Source organism: Ambystoma mexicanum, chromosome 11, assembly GCF_040938575.1.
Source record: "Ambystoma mexicanum isolate Mex_15411 chromosome 11, UKY_AmexF1_1, whole genome shotgun sequence".
Taxonomy (NCBI): domain Eukaryota; kingdom Metazoa; phylum Chordata; class Amphibia; order Caudata; family Ambystomatidae; genus Ambystoma; species Ambystoma mexicanum.
This window is the reverse complement of record NC_090934.1, coordinates 1,074,390,884-1,074,410,263: the sequence shown is the minus strand read 5'-3', so window position 1 is coordinate 1,074,410,263 and position 19,380 is coordinate 1,074,390,884. Positions and strand designations below refer to the sequence as shown.

The 19,380-nt window shown below is 48.3% G+C and overlaps 1 protein-coding gene across 8 annotated transcripts in view; it reads left to right on the top strand.

Annotated features, from left to right (window-relative positions):
• Positions 1-19,380, top strand: part of CLK3 (CDC like kinase 3) — a 336,052-nt gene that overhangs the window by 300,381 nt on the left and 16,291 nt on the right. For all 8 annotated transcript variants that reach the window (XM_069624327.1, XM_069624326.1, XM_069624329.1 and 5 more), the window contains one exon: positions 1,291-1,381. In XM_069624327.1, the coding sequence (XP_069480428.1) occupies positions 1,291-1,381 (91 nt within the window). The remainder of the gene's footprint in view (positions 1-1,290; positions 1,382-19,380) is intronic.

Here is a 19,380-nt window from a genome sequence, read left to right as displayed (position 1 = left end):
AGGTCATACCAATGATGTATAGAGCGCTATATTAATGCCAAATAACATAATATAGCTAACACTTGTTCTGCACTTAGCCCTGCACTGCCACCTTCTGGCCGCACTAGTTTTTTGATGTTTTGATCCTATATCTTGCATTTGCTCCTCCCCCTGGCACTTTCCCCTTCCCTCTCCCCTGCACTTGCGCGATCTCAATGTCACTAGGCCTAGTGAGATTGTTGCCTTGTCCTCCCTTTGTTCTCCTCCCTTGTCTCGTCGCGCCTTGAAACACTTGTGTATGGGCACGCTATAAATGTAATATATCATATCAAGTTAAAATTAAATCCTCATAAAAACATTTACAATTTGCGCCAAATGTTTCTGAATACAGGGTTCCCTAAAACTCATTAGGTCACGCACCCGGTTCTACGTGATTTCATCGCCGCACTTTTCATCGCAGGGTTTTTTGCCGCGATTTTTTTTTTTTTCGAAAAAAAACGTTTTTTTTTTTTTGGGGGGTATCCCCCAAAATCCCCCTTTCTCTTTTTTTTTTTTTACATCCCGAACACCCAACCCCATTTGAAAAAAAACTTTCCACCCAAAAAAATTCCGTTTTTTTTTAACGAAAAAAAATCGCGGCAAAAAACGCTGCGATGAAAAGTGCAGCGATGAAATGACGGTATACCACGCACCCAAGGATATGCACTAATGCAAAAAAATACTACTTAACATGTTGAAGTGGCAGTGTTATGTTAACTTTTAGTCATGATCACTGTACTTGTCGTCCCCTATTATTAAGGGGTAAGTAAGCTGAGGATCTGATTGTACCGTGGTTGGTGAATGTATGCTTTCTCTCGTAGTAGAAGTGTGCTGGCATCCGCTTTGGTCCCAGTTTTTTCATCTAAATTGAGCGCAAATAGATGTGGGGGTTATTGTGAATCTAGGGGGTGGTCCGATGGTTGCAGGGGGCCTCACCACCCACATATTTGTGGCCAAAGAAAACTCAACCAAATCGGATTTGACCGATTCGATAGGATCGACCCAAACCTTTGTAGAGCAAATACAGTATATGTGACCATTATAGATCTGTATTGTGGCAAATGTTATTGACATTGTGTTCGACAGACCTTTTTTATTGTCTTCCTCGTTGTTTTAGTCTCCAAATATTCAATTGAATAATAACATGATCTAGCACCTTGTTCTCTGGGAAGAAAGGATCTCAAGTCATTTTGCACAAGTATTTGATTGGTACTTTTCTGTGTTGGTGGTTTTGTTTAGAAGTATTAACACATTTTATTTCTCCATGGGTAGGAAACAAAAGTACTTTAACAAAGGGAAACTTGTCTGGGATGACACCACGTCGGATGGAAAATATGTGACCGAAAATTGCCATCCCCTTGAGGTATGTTGGAGGAAAAACCTATTTGTCAGAGGGGCGCAATGGGATCATTGAGCAGCACATGATTTGCTAAATAGCTAAAATAATCTCATCTCAGATCTCTCCACTACACACAGTAGGTGGAAGAACCCAAGTCACATGAGAATGATAGCAAGGGATGTTAGGAGGGGTGGGGGCAGTAGTGATTTTTCCTGATGAAACATCAGAAGATGGTTGAACTGGACCAGCTTACAAAGCCGGTACCAAATTGCACTTAATCCCTCCTACAGTATGGTAACCCACAGAACCCATGTTCCTCCTTTTTTTTTTTTGTCCGATTTATTGGTAACGAATCTTGTGAATCTGCTCAGATTCATATTCTTTGCATATATTACATCTCTTTATTTTTTTGTTCAACACAGACTTGGCTTAAGCGCATCGGAGCGCAGTGCAGGGTGTGGGTAGCCTGTGTTTGGCATATTTTAACAGCGCAGTATTATGAGTTGCGCTCTTTGCGCCAGTCCATCTGTTTTAGTCCTCTGTCAGGTGTTGAAAAAGCCAGGTTTTGAGTGATTTGCAAAATTGGACAATTGTGGCTGTATTCGGGGCCCATACCAGGAGAGGTACGCAGGTTGGGTGCCTGACAGGAGGATTGTTTCCGGTTCCCTCTTTGCAGACTACTGTTACCTTGGATTTATATAGCGCCTCCAGCCAGAATTCATGGCGTAGAAGAGATGTGCATGTCCCTGAGGCCAGAGGAGGAGTTAAAAAGAGCATTTATCAGTACTAGAGAGTAGGGAAATTGTTGTTTCTCCAGCATTGGGGGTCTTGCATAGATTCACATGTTCATGAATATTCCTAGTCTAGCTGGGAATCCTCAGTAATAAAGCAGTTTTGCTTTAAAGCTAAAACTGCTCATCGCTTCTATAGCCTATTGCTGTCAGTGTTAGGCAGAATTGCATGCAGTACCCTCTGGGACCACCACATATAATTAGGACTACAGGTGTAAGTTAAAACCTACTTTTGGTATAAGTCTGTACAACAGAGTTTGTGGTAGCGAGCTGAGCAGCCAGGCTTATCTCAAGAGGGAATGTGAGCAGTACAAGAGGTTATACAGAGGTCTTCCAATCACAGTGGTTCAAGTAGACACTTTCCTCAAGGTTTCTTGGTAAAACACTACAATCAGTTAGAAAACACTAGAAGGAGGCAACTTAATATTATACACACACACTTCAATAGCAAACCAATAAGTTTCTGAAAAAATTAGGCTCCCCTGAAATGGGAGCAAAATGGCATTTCAGTTACACTTTCAATGGGAGTAGAAAGGCACAAGTTAACAGAATAAATCACAAATACTTTCTTAGGCAGTGCAAATAGTTTTAGTTCACTAGAGGACTCGATTCAGTTCATTAGGCCTAGGCCAAAATCAATGTACTAGTGTCTTGGATAGGAAAGGGCAGTTCTTGAAGTAAACTGTAAAGTCTTTGCCAAAGTTCTCAGAAGTAGTTTGTACGAAAAAGAATCATGTGTTGGGTCACAAGCTGATTTGGCCTGCAAGTAGGGAAAGTTCCACAAACTTTCACCGCGAGAGAAGCGTTCTCTCAATCGGGTTGGCACAGTACCTTTTAATATGAAGCAAACGGATGCAGCTGAAGACGTTGGTTCCTGGCAGTTCCTGCAGATGTCACTGTTCCTGAGCCTCCGTCCTGTGGACAAGAGGGAGGAGGTCAGGAGACTCCTGCACGGGATCATCGGAAAACGCAGACCAAATGGAGTCACTTCAGTTTGAGTAGCTGTTCATCAAGCAGACAAGCTGGTCTCCTTCCCCCTAGTTAATCCTGACCAGCTCCGAGAATGGTATCCAGATGGCTTGCCAGTTGATTGGTCCCACCAACTCAAAGGAAGACGTCGTCCTTAAAGGTGCTTCTCCGTCGAGGTGAATTTGGCAATTCGGACCTGCAGCAGGGCTTCACCGGGCAAACCAACGGTTCAGGAGTTGCAGCAGCTGTCCTCTTCCAGCTCGTCTTCGGTTCTTTCGTTCCAGTGGTCGATTCTGCTTTCCAGTCCAAGAGACTTGCCTTTTAAACTTTTCCCCCATTCATTCCAGCCTAGCTGCCACTCACCCAGCAGGGTGGCTGTCCTTGCCGGAAAGTCAGCCAGCCAATCACACCAGAGTGCATTTGGGTCTCCTAGGAGACTAAGCACAGGGAGTTTCGGGCACTTCCCTCACTTTCTGCCCACCCCAGACACTCAGGCGCCAGAGGCGGTCTTCAGTCCTGAAGCCTGCCAAAGGCATAGAAATAAAGGAATCAAACCTGGTTTGGCACACAGAGACAAACACTAGTAGGACATTTCCAAAATGAAATGGCGAAAAAAGACGACCAGGGCCTGTTTAAACAGGGGCTTAAGGAGCTATCTTGAAAAACATGGCTCCGTGATTTTTAGCTACGTGTTTGCGGTCGGGAAAAATCATGGTAGTTTGTTGTTAAACCACTGTCACCAGCCATTTCGATAGAAAGGGGTAGCATTTGACTGCTACGTTTCTAGACACAGGATACTAGGTAATCCCTCCAGCACTCTATAGGAAGATAGTGTGTGCTGGGTCTAGGAATTTAAAAAGACTAGTAAAGTCAATTTAACCTTGCATTCTCTGGGAACAATAGTTTATCCCAGAGAAGGTATTTAAACCTTTGGGAAGTCTAAAAAGACATCCCTGTGTCACAACAGTGAGGGTGTATGGAGTAATCTTAAAAACTCCATAATCAAAGAACACAAAAAAAAAACTCCATAATCAAAGAACACAGAGTAAAACACACATCAAAATACATGAGTGGGAAAAAAAGGCCCACACTCTTTCCAGATAAAATAAATCAAGTCCTCAAAATCCAGCAAAGTTTCTGGGGGTCAAGGGAATTAGCACATTTTTGAGAATTCTCCCCAATATACTCATGTTACCTTGGATTTATATAGCGCCTCCTGCCATAATTCATGGCGTAGAAGAGCTGTGCGTGTTCATGAGGCCCGAGGAGTTGTTCAAAAGAGCATTTATCAGTACTAGAGAGTAGGGAAATAGTTGTTTCTTCAGCATGGGGGTCTTGCATAGATTCACATCCTCATGAATATTCCTCGTCCAGCTGGGAATCTACAGTAATATTAAAGCAGTTTTGCTTTAAAGCTAAAACTGCTTATCGCTTCTGTAGCCTATTGATGTCACTTTGGGTCATACTGCCCCAGCCAAAGACATTCATCCTCCCAAGCTCCACCCCTGGTGGCCATCTTCAGAATTTTACCAGACTGTGTGTTTGGATTCCTCGTGTTTTGCTCCTTGAAATACTGATAATTATTTGCCTATTTTTGCAAGATAGTCTCATTTGTCCTCTTCTTTGGTCACGTTGTGACCACAGGCGGCAGTGATCCATTTCTGGACGAGATCCCGCAATCGTATTATCTGTCTTGGTCCTTGTTCACACCGTGGTGGAAACCATGAAAAAAGGCCTCTTAAAGGCCTGAAAATATTGTAGCATGAAAACTGATCGGCACCTCAAGTGCATCTGTCTACCTCCCGACCACAATGCTGACGAGATGCTCCATATGCCAGGCCTTCTCCTCCAAAATTCGGAAGAACGGTCATAGAATGTTGGTGGCGTGGCTTGAAGGTAAGGCCTTTGATTCTGCCTCTGTGCACAGTCATGCCTCTTCCTGGGTCAGCAGGCCCAAAGATCGTGCTCCCTAGGACAAAGAGGTTGATATCCTTTGAGGACACTTCCCGGGGAACAATGCCAAAAAAGGCTTTAGTCTCAAGCTCCGACTTCAGCAATGAGCATCACAGCTGTGGAGAACCGGTCTGAGAAACACTGGCTGTCGTCGCACTCACAGTTAAAGGGCAGTTTGCCATTGAACGGCCAGGTTCCATCTGCGAGAAAAATGCTGATTCCAGCTGTGAAGCGTAAAACCCTGTCGACACACCCATCAGTGGACCCGTCGGCGACTTCACTGTCAACGACGTTGGCGTCATCACAGACCCCATTGACTACCTCCTCTGCCAAGTCTGTTGCCCCTCTAGCTGACTACCTCGTCAAGTTCAATCCTGTCAACGGGCTCGTCCACGACCTTCACCGTTGCAACAAAGACTGCCACACCCAGAGTGGCCTTGCCACCTAGGCCTCTGGTGATTCCGACAATGGCCCCTTCAACGACTGTACCATTACCTGCTCTGCAGGCCCCGGTGATAGCGTATTTTCCTAGGGTATCGACTTGGGAGAGAGAGATGCCTCAGCTCTTGATTTGCTCCCTAGTTCCACCCAAGGCTACGCCTCTCTTCACCCTCTCCTTTCGGGCCTCACAAGGAGTCCTCCCCAGTTGCAACAACTCACTCCTCCAGTCCTTCTTAGGTGGACTGTTGAGAATTCTCAGAAATGTGCTAATTCCTCTCTACCTTAGAGACCCCCAACACTTTTGTTGGACTCTAGGAACTTTTAATTTTTAACCTGGAGAGAGTGAGACATTTTTCCCTCTCTCGTATTTTTCTGTAATTTAAACACTTTCTTTTGGTTTTGAAGTCTGACAAACACCATAGGCATCATCCTTGCGTTGTGACGCGCACAGTACCTTCAGTGCAGTGGCACAGGGAAGTCTTATATTTCCCAAAGGTTTAAATACCTTCTCTTGGATAAACTACTGTTTCCAAGAGCAGTGAAGTGAAATTGACTTTACTTACATTTTGTAACTTTCTAGACCCAGCACACACTATTTTACCATAGGGTGCTGGAGAGTTTACTTAGTATCCCCTTTGCCTAGTTTCTCATGTAACATTTTTGTTATCATTCTACAATGAATGGCTGGTGACAGTGGTTTACTTATTACTACCATTGTGTGTTTTTACCGCGGTCTGCGTTCGCAGCTGCAGTAAGGCACCCATGGGTGCCCATATTGTCAAAATGGCCCCGGTCTTCTCTTATCACCATTTCTTGCTGGAAAGATCCTCCTTGAGATTTTCTCTGCATGCCAAGCCAGGTTTGGTCCCTTTGTTCGCTGTCTTTGGCGGGATTCACAAGTGAGGCCTGCCTCTGGCTCCAGTATGTCTGGCAGGGTCAGGAAGTGAGGGAGGTGCCTGAAACACCCTGTGCTTAATCCCCTTGGTTACAGGAATGCACCCAAAGGTTATTGGCCGGCTGGCTGTCCGGCAAGGACAGCCACCTTGCTGTGTGATTGGCAGCTATACTGGAATGAATTGGAAAAACCTGCATAAAAGGCGAGGCTTTTTGGCTTGGAATGCAGAGTCGACCACTGGACAAAGGAATCCAAAGAAGAACTTGGAAGAGAAATCTGCTGAAACGCCTGGACCGTTGGTTTGCCCGGTGCAGCCTTGCTGCTGTGCTGAAGCTCTGAATTCGCCTCGAATAGAGAAGCCATGTAAGGACGACTTCTCCCCTTTATTTGTTGGGACCAATCAACTCCAAAGTGAAATCGTTTTGACATCCTCTCGGAGCTGCCTGTACTTTCACTGCTGCTGCTAGAACCAAAGCGCTAGGTAGAGGAACACCAAATCGAGTGGATCATTGTGTAATACCTTTACTTGCCTGCAAGAAGATCTTCAGCTCTCCTAGACTTTGCTCAACTAACATTGGCTATCCTGGCTCCCTGAGACTCTTCTTGCCTCTGACTCTGTACCTTTCCCCCAGGAAAGGGTTACATTTACTGTGCATTGGAAGGTTTTAAAAAGCACCAAACTCAGTATTGCCCTAAATGTACCAATGATAAATAAATGTCCAGTATCCTAGCTTTTTAAGTCACCTGGGGGTGTACGAAATGTCTGTGTGCTATCCCCAATGGGTGTCATCTCATTTAGAGAAACTAAGTGTGTGTCGTTACATGTATTGCTCCCTTCTGAAGAAGGCTTATATAACTGACTGTTAAATTAATAACTGTTTAATCAAGAAACCTTGAGTGTAAGTGTTTATTTGAATAACTGTCACTGTGAAACTCTTACAGCCCTACTGCTCACAAGCCCTCTTGAGATATTTTTTACCACCAGGGGGCGCAGAAGCTCGGCTGCCTGCACCGGTGCCTCTAACCAGGCTGAATCTTTCTAAAAATAAAACAATTTTAACAGCAATTCTGAAACTTACTTTTATCCGTTCCTGCTGCCCTACTCCTGGGTCCCTCCGGCTGCGGTCTCGGCCAGAGTCGGACCCGCTTTCAACTGCTACTGGATCGACATCTGGGGAGGCCGCCTCCTGCTCCGCCATCTGCCCGGCTCCTGCAGTGATCCTTCCAGCTCCACGAACATACAGGACAGCGCTCTGCTCTGTCTGCCTCCAGGTGTCGCCCAGCGCCTGCAGCAGTCCTGGTGCCTTGATTGCGGTCTCACCCATCCTGAGCCTCGGCTAGATTGCTGCTTCCTTCGATCCCTCTAGGTTGTCTCCGGGCCGTCTCCATTCTGGCTCTTGTGGTCCCGGCGGGGTTGTGGCTGCTCGCCACCATCTTGATTCCCCCCGTCTCCAGCGGCACTCCGTGGACCCGTGGTGTGTTCTTCCTGGCAACTGAACTCTGCCCTGGTGCCTGCCTTGCCGCAGGGTTGCGTCTGCTCGAGAGTCCACCATCTTGGCTTCGGCCGACATCAGCCATCGTCTGCTGACATCCGCCCGGCTCCTCTGATCAGCAGGGAGCTCTTCCTGGCCCTTGAGCTCTGGTGCCTGCCTTGCCGCAGAGTCGGATCTACTCAAGGAGCCACCATCTCGACTCCTCCCCACTGCCAGCGGTCCTCACTCTGATGCAGGTTCATCCATCTAACTGTCTCCGAGCACCTGTGCCCAGCCTTGGTGCCTGCTTGCGGTCCTCAGCCGTTGGTGACAAGCGTGGCTGCTCTGGGTCTCTGCGAGGTCCGTATTGCCTGGACTGCCTCACCGCCTTCTCAGATCCATCCTCTCTCCACACTAGCTCTCTGGGTCCTGTCAGGGTCGAGGCTGCTCGGGGTGCCTCATTGATGCCCTTGACCCACTGCCACCTGTCCATCCTGCTTAAGTTTGATCGCGGCAGCCCGGATTCATTTTGATTCTCCTGTCCGGACCCCCCTGGCTGGCCGCTCAGTCCCTTCTCATCCCTACTGCCTGAAGTCCTACCAGTGTGACTGCTCGAGACCCCAGCCTCAGCCCCTGTCCACCGCCTGCAACTCTCCCCGGTCTAGACCGGGCCACCCACTGAACTCTGCGGATTCTCACCTGGCCCCCTATCGCCTCTGCTGCCTGAATTCCTGCCAGTGTACCTGATCAAGATCCCAGCTGCAGCCCCTGTCCACCGCCTGCAACTCTTCCCGCTCTAGCACCGGGCCTTCCACAGAACATTGTGAATTCAGCCCACTGCCTGCGGTTCACCCGCGGAACATTGTGGACTCAGCCCACACTCCTTTGACTATCTTTGTTCCCCTCCTGGTTTCCACACCCCACTCCTAAACCCATTGCCTGCGGCCCTCCCCACTCAATTGTGAATGTAGTCACGTTAGATCCCTGCTCCATCATTTACTTTACTATCTCGATTCCTCCACTGGAACCTCCCTGCCACATCTGATTTCAACTGCAGCCTCCCCCCAATACATGAGATTCACTGCATCAACGTGACCACCTGGGCCACCTACGATCTCCAACCATTACCTCCTACTGCTACCTCCCTCCTCACGTGTGGGTACAATTGAATAGATTTGCTGCCCCGTCTCATCCACCTCATCAATCCGAGTCCTACTGGTGCCTCCTTTCAACTCCTACCTCCATCTCCTGTGATCCTCCCCTCCAGGAGTGGGTGCAGCTGTCCATGATTGCCGTACCTGCCCATTTTCCTTGATTGCCCTCGTCCTTCCTTCGAAGCCTCTGCACTGCTCCTGATACCTCTGCCAGGTCCTCTGTTTACTGCCCCGTCTTAATACTACCACATTAGTCCTTGTCCTCTCCACCACAAGTCCCTACAACTGCGGCCCTTCCTGACTCATCCTACCTCAGAGCCCCCTGTTATGCAATCTTCCAAATCTCCTTTTCACTACCCCTTCCTTCTCTCCCTCCTTCTCTTTTTCCCCTCCTAATGCCCTGCCCCCCCATCTACCCCATCACCCCTCCTGTCGCACTCACCGCCCTAATCTCCTTTACCCCCCTATCGCCCACCACTCCAGCAACATGAACATGGCACTCTGGAATGCCAGATCCATCTGCAACAAAACCGCAGCAGTTCATGACCTATTCTTTCGCCTCAACCTCCACTTTCTATGCTTAACTGAAACCTTGATCCCCCATAACACTTCTGTCCCTACTTCCTTAACCACCTCCTCCTCCTTTTCTCATACCCCTTGTCCTACCGGCCGTGGTGGAGGTGTTTGCCTCCTCTACCACCCTAAATTGATCTCCTCTCCATCTCTCCCTTCCTTCCCTTCCTTTGAATTCCTTTACAAATCTTTCTCCTCTCCCCACCCTATCTCTCTCCTGATTATCTACCGTCCCCCTGGCCCTCTTTCTTCCTTCTATGAAGACCTGGATCACCTCATCTCGCTTATCTCTCCCTCCCCCTCTCCTCTCAGTCCATGGCGATTTTAATCTTCATCTCCCTTCCCTCTCTCAATCTTCTCCCCTCTGCTCTATCCTTGATTCCTACCTCCTTTCCCCTCTCCCTTCCTCGCCTACCCACTCCTCTGGCTCCACCCTTGACATCATCCTCAACTCATCCTACCCCCCCTTCCCCCGTCTCTACCCTTCCTGTCTATCTCTCTGATCATGCATTATTCCTTTTCCCTTTCTCCTCTCTCTCTCACTCCTCCTATCCTAACCCCTCCCCTCCAATCTACTCACGGCGTGACTTCTGCAACTTTGACCCCTCCGTCTTTATTGACACTTGCTCTTCTTTTCTCCCATCTCTCCATGACTTCTCCTCATTATCTGCGAATGATGCTCTATCCTCCGTTTCCTCTGCTATTTTATCCTCCCTTGATCAACTCTATCCCCTTTCTCTCTTCCGACCAACCCGGAAACCCTCTCGACCTTGGCTAACTCCTCTGAGGCGCCTTCTCAGACGTCTCGAGAGACTGGCTCAAAACTCCCTCGCTTTCTCACCAAACCTCTTACTTCTCTTACCATGCTATCTATGACTCTTGTCTAGCCTCAGCCAAATCCTCTTACTACTCTAACCTACTCCAATCTCAAGCGACTCAGCCTCGCCGTATCTTCCTAACTCTCACTCGACTTCTCTCTCCCTACTCCTGATCCCTCCTCCAATTCTTCACTCTCTCCTTCTGACTTCGCTAACTTCTCTAACATTGTTACTTTTCGGGGAAAAAATACACACACCCCCCTCTGATTTCCCTTATCCTCCTCCCCCTCCCTCTTCCTGCATGCCCATCTTCTCTCCTGTCTCCCCTTCTGAAGTCTCCACCCTCCTATCTAATGCCCACCCCACTTCTGCCCCAACTGACCCTCTCCCTTCCCTTCACATCCCTAAGATTTACCCTCTTCTTGTCCCCTATCTCACCTCCTTCAACATCTCTCTCTCCTCGGCTACCTTTCCCTCTGTTTTCAAGCATGCTACGATCATTCCTATTCTAAAGAAATCTTCCGCCAATCCACTTCTCACCTCGAACTTCAGACCTATCTCTCTTCTCCCATTCCTCTCCAAGCTTCTCGAGCGCCTTGCCTACTCTCAACTCTCAGCCTTTGTCACTGATTCCTCTCTTACCACCCTACCAATCTGGCTTCCGTCCTAAACTTTCCACTGAAACTGCTCTCACCTCTATTCTTAACTCCCTTCTTACTGCCCACCATGCCAAACAATCCTCTATCAGTATTCTCCTTGATCTCTCGGCAGCCTTTGACACTGTTGCTTGGGGGGGGATGCTTACTTCCACATCCCCATTCATCACAAACACTGGAAGTTCCTGCGCTTTGTTGTTCAGGGAAGACATTACCAGTTCAAAGCCCTGACATTCAGCCTGAAATCGTCCAGAGGGGATTGATAAAGTGCTTGGCTCTGGTGGCAGCGCATCTGCGTTGCAAGGGAATACAAGTCTATCCTTACCTAGACGATTGGTTAATTGGATCCCGCTCATGCGCTGGCAAACCAGCACACTGCTTGGACCTTCCATTCTCTGTAAATTATAAGATTTCCTGCATAATGCCATCTCAGAATGCTTTATTCTTGGGTTCCCGCCTCAACACACTTTCGTGTCTAGTGACTCCTTCGGAAGAGAGGGTGAAGGCCATTCTGGGAAAGGTCCAATGGCTATCGACTGGTTCTGTTCCAACAGTCCATCAAATACCTGCTGGGGATGATGTCCTCCTGCATACATCTAGTTCCCTTTTGCAGACTACAGATGAGACCCCTTCAAGAGTTTCTGGATGCTAGATGTCTGCAACTAACCAGCGCATGGAAAGACCAGATTGCCCTCTATCGGGCATTCCATCAAGCCCTGCAATGGTGATTTGCATGCATCTCTCATAGGGTGCTCGCTCTTGTCGCAGCGTATTAGGCGGCGGCCACAACCGACTCCTCTATGAAGGGTTGGGGGAGGCCACACCGGCCATTCTTACGCCAGAGGTCTCCTGGAAGAGGTGTTGCACATCAGTGTCCTGGAACTGCGTCCAGTTTCCTGGGCTCTTGAGCCTTTTTTAGCTCGGCTCCAGGGAAAGTTGGTGCGGGTCTTCACGGACAATACTGCTACCATGTTTTAAATCTGGAAACCAGGCTGGACCCGCTCCCCTGCACTCTGGAGGCGCATACTCTGTAGCGCTGGGCCATTGTTCAACGGATGTTTCTCATTTCACCTGGCAGGCGTTCAAAACACCATTGTGGACTCTCTTCGCAGGGAGCTGCGATCCTGCCACGAATGGGAACTCCAGCAAGCAAGTGTCTCATTGAGTGGGGCCTCCCTCAAATGACAGCTACCAACATCAAGTGTCACATGCTTGCCAGGCGGTATCCTCAGCCAAGGAGTCTGGGGGACGCATTCTCATTCCTTTTGGGAGGGCCTCTTCCTGTATGCATTCCCGCTGATGCCTCTGTTGCTACGAGTGAAAAAAATACTCTGGCATTACCACTACAAAATTATCCTCATTGCACCAGCGTGGCCCAGGCAGATCTGGTACTCGAGCCATCAAACTGCCTCCACATCCGGACATACTCTCCAGAGAAAAAGGGTCAATCCTGCACCAGGACCCAGCGTGTCTTGGCCTGGCTCTTGCAGCCCTAGAATTCGGACACTACTCGCTGCCTTTCGAATGCCTGAAAATTCTAGCCAGGGCCCCTCGATGCTTACTTGCTACAAGCACAAGTGGAAGCGTTTTACAGTTTGGTGCCAGCTACGGACGAGATCTCTGCTGCACTTGACGGTGCCACAGCTTCTTCCGTACCTGCTCTCACTTGCCAAGTTTGGCTTTGCCTATGCATCTGTTAGGCAAGATTGTATGCAGTACCCTGTGGGAGACTGCACCAGCCTTGTCCTCTTAGTAATAGTTAACCCAACCTTTTGGTATAAGCATGTACTCCACAAGTTGGTAGAATGATTGAGCAGCCAGGCTTATCTCAAGAGGGGTCAATGTGAGCTGTAGGGTTGCAACACTTGTAAACAAGATTTCTTGTTTAAATAATTTATTCAACAAGTCCGCTTTTAAAATAAACCTTCTTTAAAGGGGAGCAATTGGCAACAATAAAAATACACTTCAAAATACACTTCTTCAGTTCAATAAAGTAACTTTAGTTCAATGAAGTAACTTCAGTTGAATAAGGCACGGTGGACAGTAATATATCACTTTTCACACTTAAATGGTAATACTGAAGTTGTGGCAAAAAGGGAAAGGTTAGGGAAGGAAACGATAGTTAACAAGCTTCTCAAACAGGTAAGCACTTTTGAACCCCCACTGCTCCCCCAATGCAATGTAGATGAACCCTTTCCCAGCTATACAAGTAAGGTATGTATGACTTTTTGGAGGGATAGTTAATACACAGTCAGAGGTTCATGTCATTCAGCAAAGTCTAGGGGAGCTGAGGCACTTCTTGAAGTAAAGTAAAAAGTCTTGCACAATGTTGTTGGAAATGAAATAACTGTTGGACCACAAGCTGGGAGGCTTGTGATGGGCAAAGCTGCAAGCAACTCTGCAAAGGGCAGCCAATGCAAGTCTCCAGTTAGAGGAAGCAAGCTACACAACAAGAGTCAAGTACGCCTTAGTTCACAGTATCCTGAGTCTGAAGAAAAGGTTCCAGCTGGCATCTGTTGCTGTTGTAGTCCTGCAGACTGTTGTTCCTGGGCCTCAGTCGTGGGGACAAGAGGGAGGACGTCTGGGGACTCCTGCACTATGATTCGATGGTCGGCGGCAGCAACGGGCACAATTCAGATCAGCAGCACTTCGCGGTTAGCACCACTGCAGTTCTTGTACACTTTGTGGACTTTCCTTGCTTCTGTTGAGGTGGCTCAGGCTTGGTTAGTCCTGCTTCGAGGGAGTCTGGGGGATCTTCCTGGCACTTGGGTCTGGCTTAAAGGCGATGCACTTGATTCTGGTGTTCCTGTCCCCTGGCGCTCTGTTCCTGCAGCAGCAAAGTAGTACAGCCAGCAGGGAGAGGGGTTCCAGTCGAGTTCGTCTTGGGGCTGATTGGTCCCACCAACCCATGGGGAGAAGTTGTTCTTTACGGGCTTCTCTAATCGATTAGAAATTCAGAGCTTCAGCATTGCGGCAGGACTTCACCGGGCAAACCAACGGTCCTGGAGGGTGCTGCAAGCTTCTCTTCTTCGGTTCCTTCATCCAGTGGTCGACTCTGCCTTCCTTGCAAAAGTACTCACCTTTTTATGCAAGTTTCGCCCATTCATTTGCAGCCTAGCTGTCACTCAAACAGCAGGGTCTCTGTCCTCCAAGGACAGCCAGCCGGCCAATCACCTTTTGGGTCCATTCCTGTAACGAAGGAGACTAAGCACAGGGAGTTTCGGGAACATCCCTCGCTTCCTGCCAGACACGGGCATCACCAGTGAATCACGCCAAAAGACACAATGAACCAAACCTGGTTTGGCGCGCAGAGCAAATCTCAAAAAGGACCTTTCCAACAAGAAATTGTGAAAAAAAGACGACCGGGGCCATTTTGACAAAATGGGCACCCATGGGTGCTTTACTGCAGCTGAGAATTCGCCCCTGCAGTAAGAACGCACGATGATGGGGAAAAAGTAAACCACTGCCAACAGCCGTTATTTGTAGAAGGGGTAAAATAAAAATATTACATGAGAAGGTAGACAAAGGAGATACTAAGTAACCCCTCCAGCACTATGTAAGATAGTGTGTGCCGGGGTCTGCAAAGAGAAAAGGTAAGTAAAGTCAATTTCACTTTACTACTCTTGGAAACAGTAGTTTATCCAAGAGAAGGTATTTTAAATCCGAAGGATTTCTCTGACACACTCCACTGAGGGTGATGTGTCACAATGTAAAAAAGATGCCTATGAAGTTTGTCAGACTCCAAAACCAAATGAAACGCAGGATTCAAATTAAAAAAATGAGTGGAAGAAAGGTCTCGTTCTCCCCAGGATAAAAATTAAAAGTCCAGCAAAAGAGCTGGGAGTCTTTAATACCGAATTGAGAATTGTCCCTAACAACGATGCAGCAGACGGTGAATCACCACATTTGGATGCTCCACACAGGGTGTCCCCACCGGTTGAGGTGGGATCGTTCCACTCCATGATCGCCAGGGCTTCCGACCTATTCCAGCTGGCGCCAGAGGAAACCAAGAAGGAGGGCTTCTTGTTTCAAAGGCGCGAGGCCAAGAGTATGACTCTCAGGGTAGTGTCTTTTCTGGGCAATGTTTGGGAAGCGGCCTGGTCCTCATGAAGAACCCTTGCACAGCTCCAGCCAAGCGGGATAGGCTGGAGAAGAAGTATAGGGTTCTGTCTTCCAGGAAGGGGAAGTGGTGTCAGATCATGCCATCGGTTGCATTGGACGTCTGACGCTGGGTTCTGGTAAATGGGGGTGGCGCTTACGGTGTCTGCCTTAATCACCAAGGTTGGATGAAAGCCACACATTTCCGTCAGGAGGTCCAAGCGAAGGTGCTAGACATGCCCTTCGGAGGGAACCTGTTTGGGAAGGTCGTTGATGAGTTCCCCCCCCTCCCCCCTCAATGCCATCAAAACGGATACAGAGATGGCTTGATCCCTGGGCACTTTCCAGAAGCACTGCTCGTCTTTTCGCTCCTCCAGGGGAAAGTCCAGCAGGTCTTCAAAAGGTTTCTCCACATCGTACCGACAGCCTTCCAGATGCTCAATGCAGGAAGCCTACAGGACAGTCGCCCGCAGGGCAGGACGCCAGTGCCGAAGCCAGCATAAAATGACCAGGACGTCGAGCCCCCACTTGTGCACCCCAGTGGGAGGCCGGCTGATTGGGTTTGTCAGCGAGTGGAGAAAGATCACTGACAGATGTGTGCTGGACGCTCTTGCCCAAGGACACACCCTGGAGTTCCAATGCAGGTGTCCACGGATCCCTCTGGTTCCCAGTCAGGAGCAGCACATCCTACAGCTCCAGGAAGAGGTACAAGCTATGCTGCGAAAAGGGGCGATGGAGCTAGATTCTGGGGCTCTGGAGTCTAATCCAGATACTTTCTGGTCCGAAAGAAGACAAGGGGGGGTGGGTGGGATCCATCCTAGACCTACGACGTTTGAACAAATACCTCGAGTCCCAATAATTCAGGATGGTCACGTTGCAACAAGTGCACGGCCACCTGGAAAAAGGAGAATTCTTGACATTATTGGAACGGGAGGATGCCTACTTCCATTCACAAGAAACATCAGCAGTTTGAGTTTGGTGGTGCAAGGACAGCACTACCAATTCAAGGCTCTACCTTTCGTCTTGAAGTCGGCCCCGAGGGTGTTCACGAAATGCCTGGCACCAGTGCCGGTCCATCTACGTCTACAGGGCATACACATATACCCGTACCTCTGCGACTGGCTGATTCGCGCCGGCTCGCGGGAGCTGGCCATCGGACACACTGATAGAACCGTCGGGCGACTGACGGAAACTGGGATTCTCGGTCTACTATCCAAAGTCCTGCTTAACGCCATCACAGAAAGTCCTGTTCCTAGGCGCCAGACTAAATATGGTGTCTTGCCTGGCTTCGCCCTCGGAGGAGAGGATAGCAGCCATTCTACAAAATGTGCAGCGGCTGTCATCGACAAAGACAGTCACAGTGCGGGCCATCAAGTATTTACTGGGCTTGATGTCGTCCTGCATCTACCCCGTCCATCTCTTCAGTAATTCCTGGAAACAGGTGTTCGGAAGCTTTACAGACAAGATCTCTCTCAATGAAGAGTTCCTTCGGGTGATAGGATGGTGGCACGTCAGCTCCAACATCGCTCAAGGCACTGGTTTTCAAACCACCTCCACCCCATCCCATGCAACGGTCACCACAGATGCCTCCCTAGAGGGTAGGGGAGAGCACACCAGACGTCTGCAAGCCAGAGGCCTGTTGCTGCCGGAGGGGAAGGATCTTCATATCAACATCCTGGAGCTACCGGCAGTGTTCTGGGCCCCCAAATCGTTCCTTCCGTCCCTGAAAGGTAAGGTGGTGAGGATCTTCATGGACAACACCACCACCATGTTCTACTTCCGGAAGCAGGGGGGTACTCTATCCCTGGCGCTCTCCAAGGGAGCACAGGGCTTGTGGCGCTGGGCTGTCGGACAGGGGATGTTCCTCGTCCCTCTCCACCTGGCGGTAGTCGAACACCATTGCAGACTCCCTCAGCAGAGAACTGTACTCCTGCCACGAGTGGGAGCTTCGTCAGATCAGGTGCACCGCCTATTCATCAAATGCAGGCCCCAGATTGATCTGTTTGCGATCACGGCAAACTCCAAATGCCAGAGGTTTGCCAGGAGATTCCACCAGCCAAGGAGCCTGGGGGGCGCATTCTCCTTCCCGTGGAAAGGACTGTTCCTGAATGCGTTCCCTCAGATTCACATGCGAACCCTGGCTCTTGGTTATACTGCCACTTTGTGTGAAGAGGACTGTCATTAGATGGGACAGTATGACCCAGAGGCCAGTGATTGGTTTAGAGGAGAAATATAGTTTTTAAGTGAACGTGAAATGCGTTTTCTTTAACCAAGCATTTCCAGTCTGACGACGGGGAATATTCATGTATATGAATCAATGCCTGGTCCACGCCGGAGAACAATAGTTACAGGTAAGTAACTTAAACCACCACTTACTCTTCAAAATCTGTCAAGGAAATAATGCACTTTAAGTCTTCTTGTGTTCACTATTCCTGATATTCTCCTTCCCTCCCATAACTTCTTACCTGTGATTCCTCCGCTTATGCCTTAAGGAGAGGTTTTCTTGTCCATGCACTTGTGTGGTCAGGCTAGTGTATCTCCTGACTAGAAATAATTATGTACACTATCTCTCCACTGTTTCGCCTACTGTGCTACTACTTGAAACTAAGGTCTAAGCCTGACTTAAGTTTGAAATGCTTGCTTGTTCCTAGCATTAGTGTTGTGTGAAAGGATTTAAAGCTTTCCTGCTAGTGCCTTTGTTTTATTCTCATTTGCCCCTAAACTACATATTTATCATTCTGATCCAGAAGGAAAGTAAGGCAGTTCACTGATCAACCTGCACTTTAGCCGCATTACACAATTTCTGTCATTCCCCCCAGCCCCCGAACAAGTCTTCACATTCCAGCAACAAAGGAAGCTCTGTACTCTCCTTGCTCTGCTCACTCCGCCATCTTTAAGTCAAGCTCCTAATCCTCGATCCAGACCCGCCGTGAATTTGCGCTGTAATTCCTGCTAATTTTTGGGGGGGGGGCAAGGTCTGTGCACCTTAGTCTTCTATCAAGTTATGCTTTCGTTTAATGTATTATCTACTGACCAATACTATCTATGAACTGATTTTAAAAATGTTTTTTTTTTAAAATCTAACTCTCCCACCAGTGCTCATGTAATGTTCCTGATGATCAAGTCTCTTTTACAAGTGACTGCTTCCTGACAATTTCTTTTGAAGGCTATATTAAACGGCAACCTTTGACAAACGACTTGCTGCTTCAAAGTCTGTGATGAAAGGCAGTTTAGAATGTTTGAGTATTCTGAGTCACATACTCGAGGTTACAAACTCTCAACCCTCTGCGGGGGGGGCAGTATAATCGTCTAAACTAATGGTGGAGCACTGTTACCCAAAAAGGAAAGGCCAGATTCCTCAATGGGAGCTGTAGCAGAGTAGTCGGGCTTAAACTTTAGGAGGGAGGAAGGCTGGCAGGTACAATTAGTTCCAACAGACACCACACACGAACACCCCACACTGGTGTACTGTGAAAATATGCAATGTATTATAAAGTCACACATAAAATATGTAGGATATGCGAAAATAAGTACTCGGTTACACAGAACACTGTGCAGAGCATAGTGTAGGAAAAAAAACAGTGATGCCCAGAAAAGGCCTTACTCAATCCTTAACCTAAAATATAGGCCTCGTGCATGTGGGCTTTCGGATGCAAGTTCAGAGAAAGACCCCAGACCATATTACACACACTGATAGGGTTGAGAATCCAAAGGTGTCCAACACAACCAAGAGGGCCACCAAAGGAGGGTAACCGTATCAACGTAAAAGGATACACGTTTAATGTGCAGATGTAAATGTCTATAGTACCTCAGGGGGGTGTCTCTAAAGATCCAGGGCTTGGTGGGGGAACTGCAGGGACCTTGGCAGGCCCATAGGAAAATGTCACAGTACAGGTGAGTACATTGCAGTAGCACTGAATACCAGTGTTGAGGAGAGTGGCCCATATGAAAAAATGGGGGGAAAAGCCAAGTAAGTCTGTTCTTAGCACAGTTACCAAGAAGACCACAATTGACCCCGGGGGACACCAGTGGACATGCAGAAGAGAGCCAATGGAGGGTGTTGGGACATTTTTTCTGAAGTCCAACTAAGGGCATAGTAAAACCATTCAACTGAGACGGTACAAAACTCCACTCTTAGGATAAGGCTGTACCACCCGAGTATATGGTAGCGTAGACAGAGCAGCCAGGCTCATCTTAGGCGGG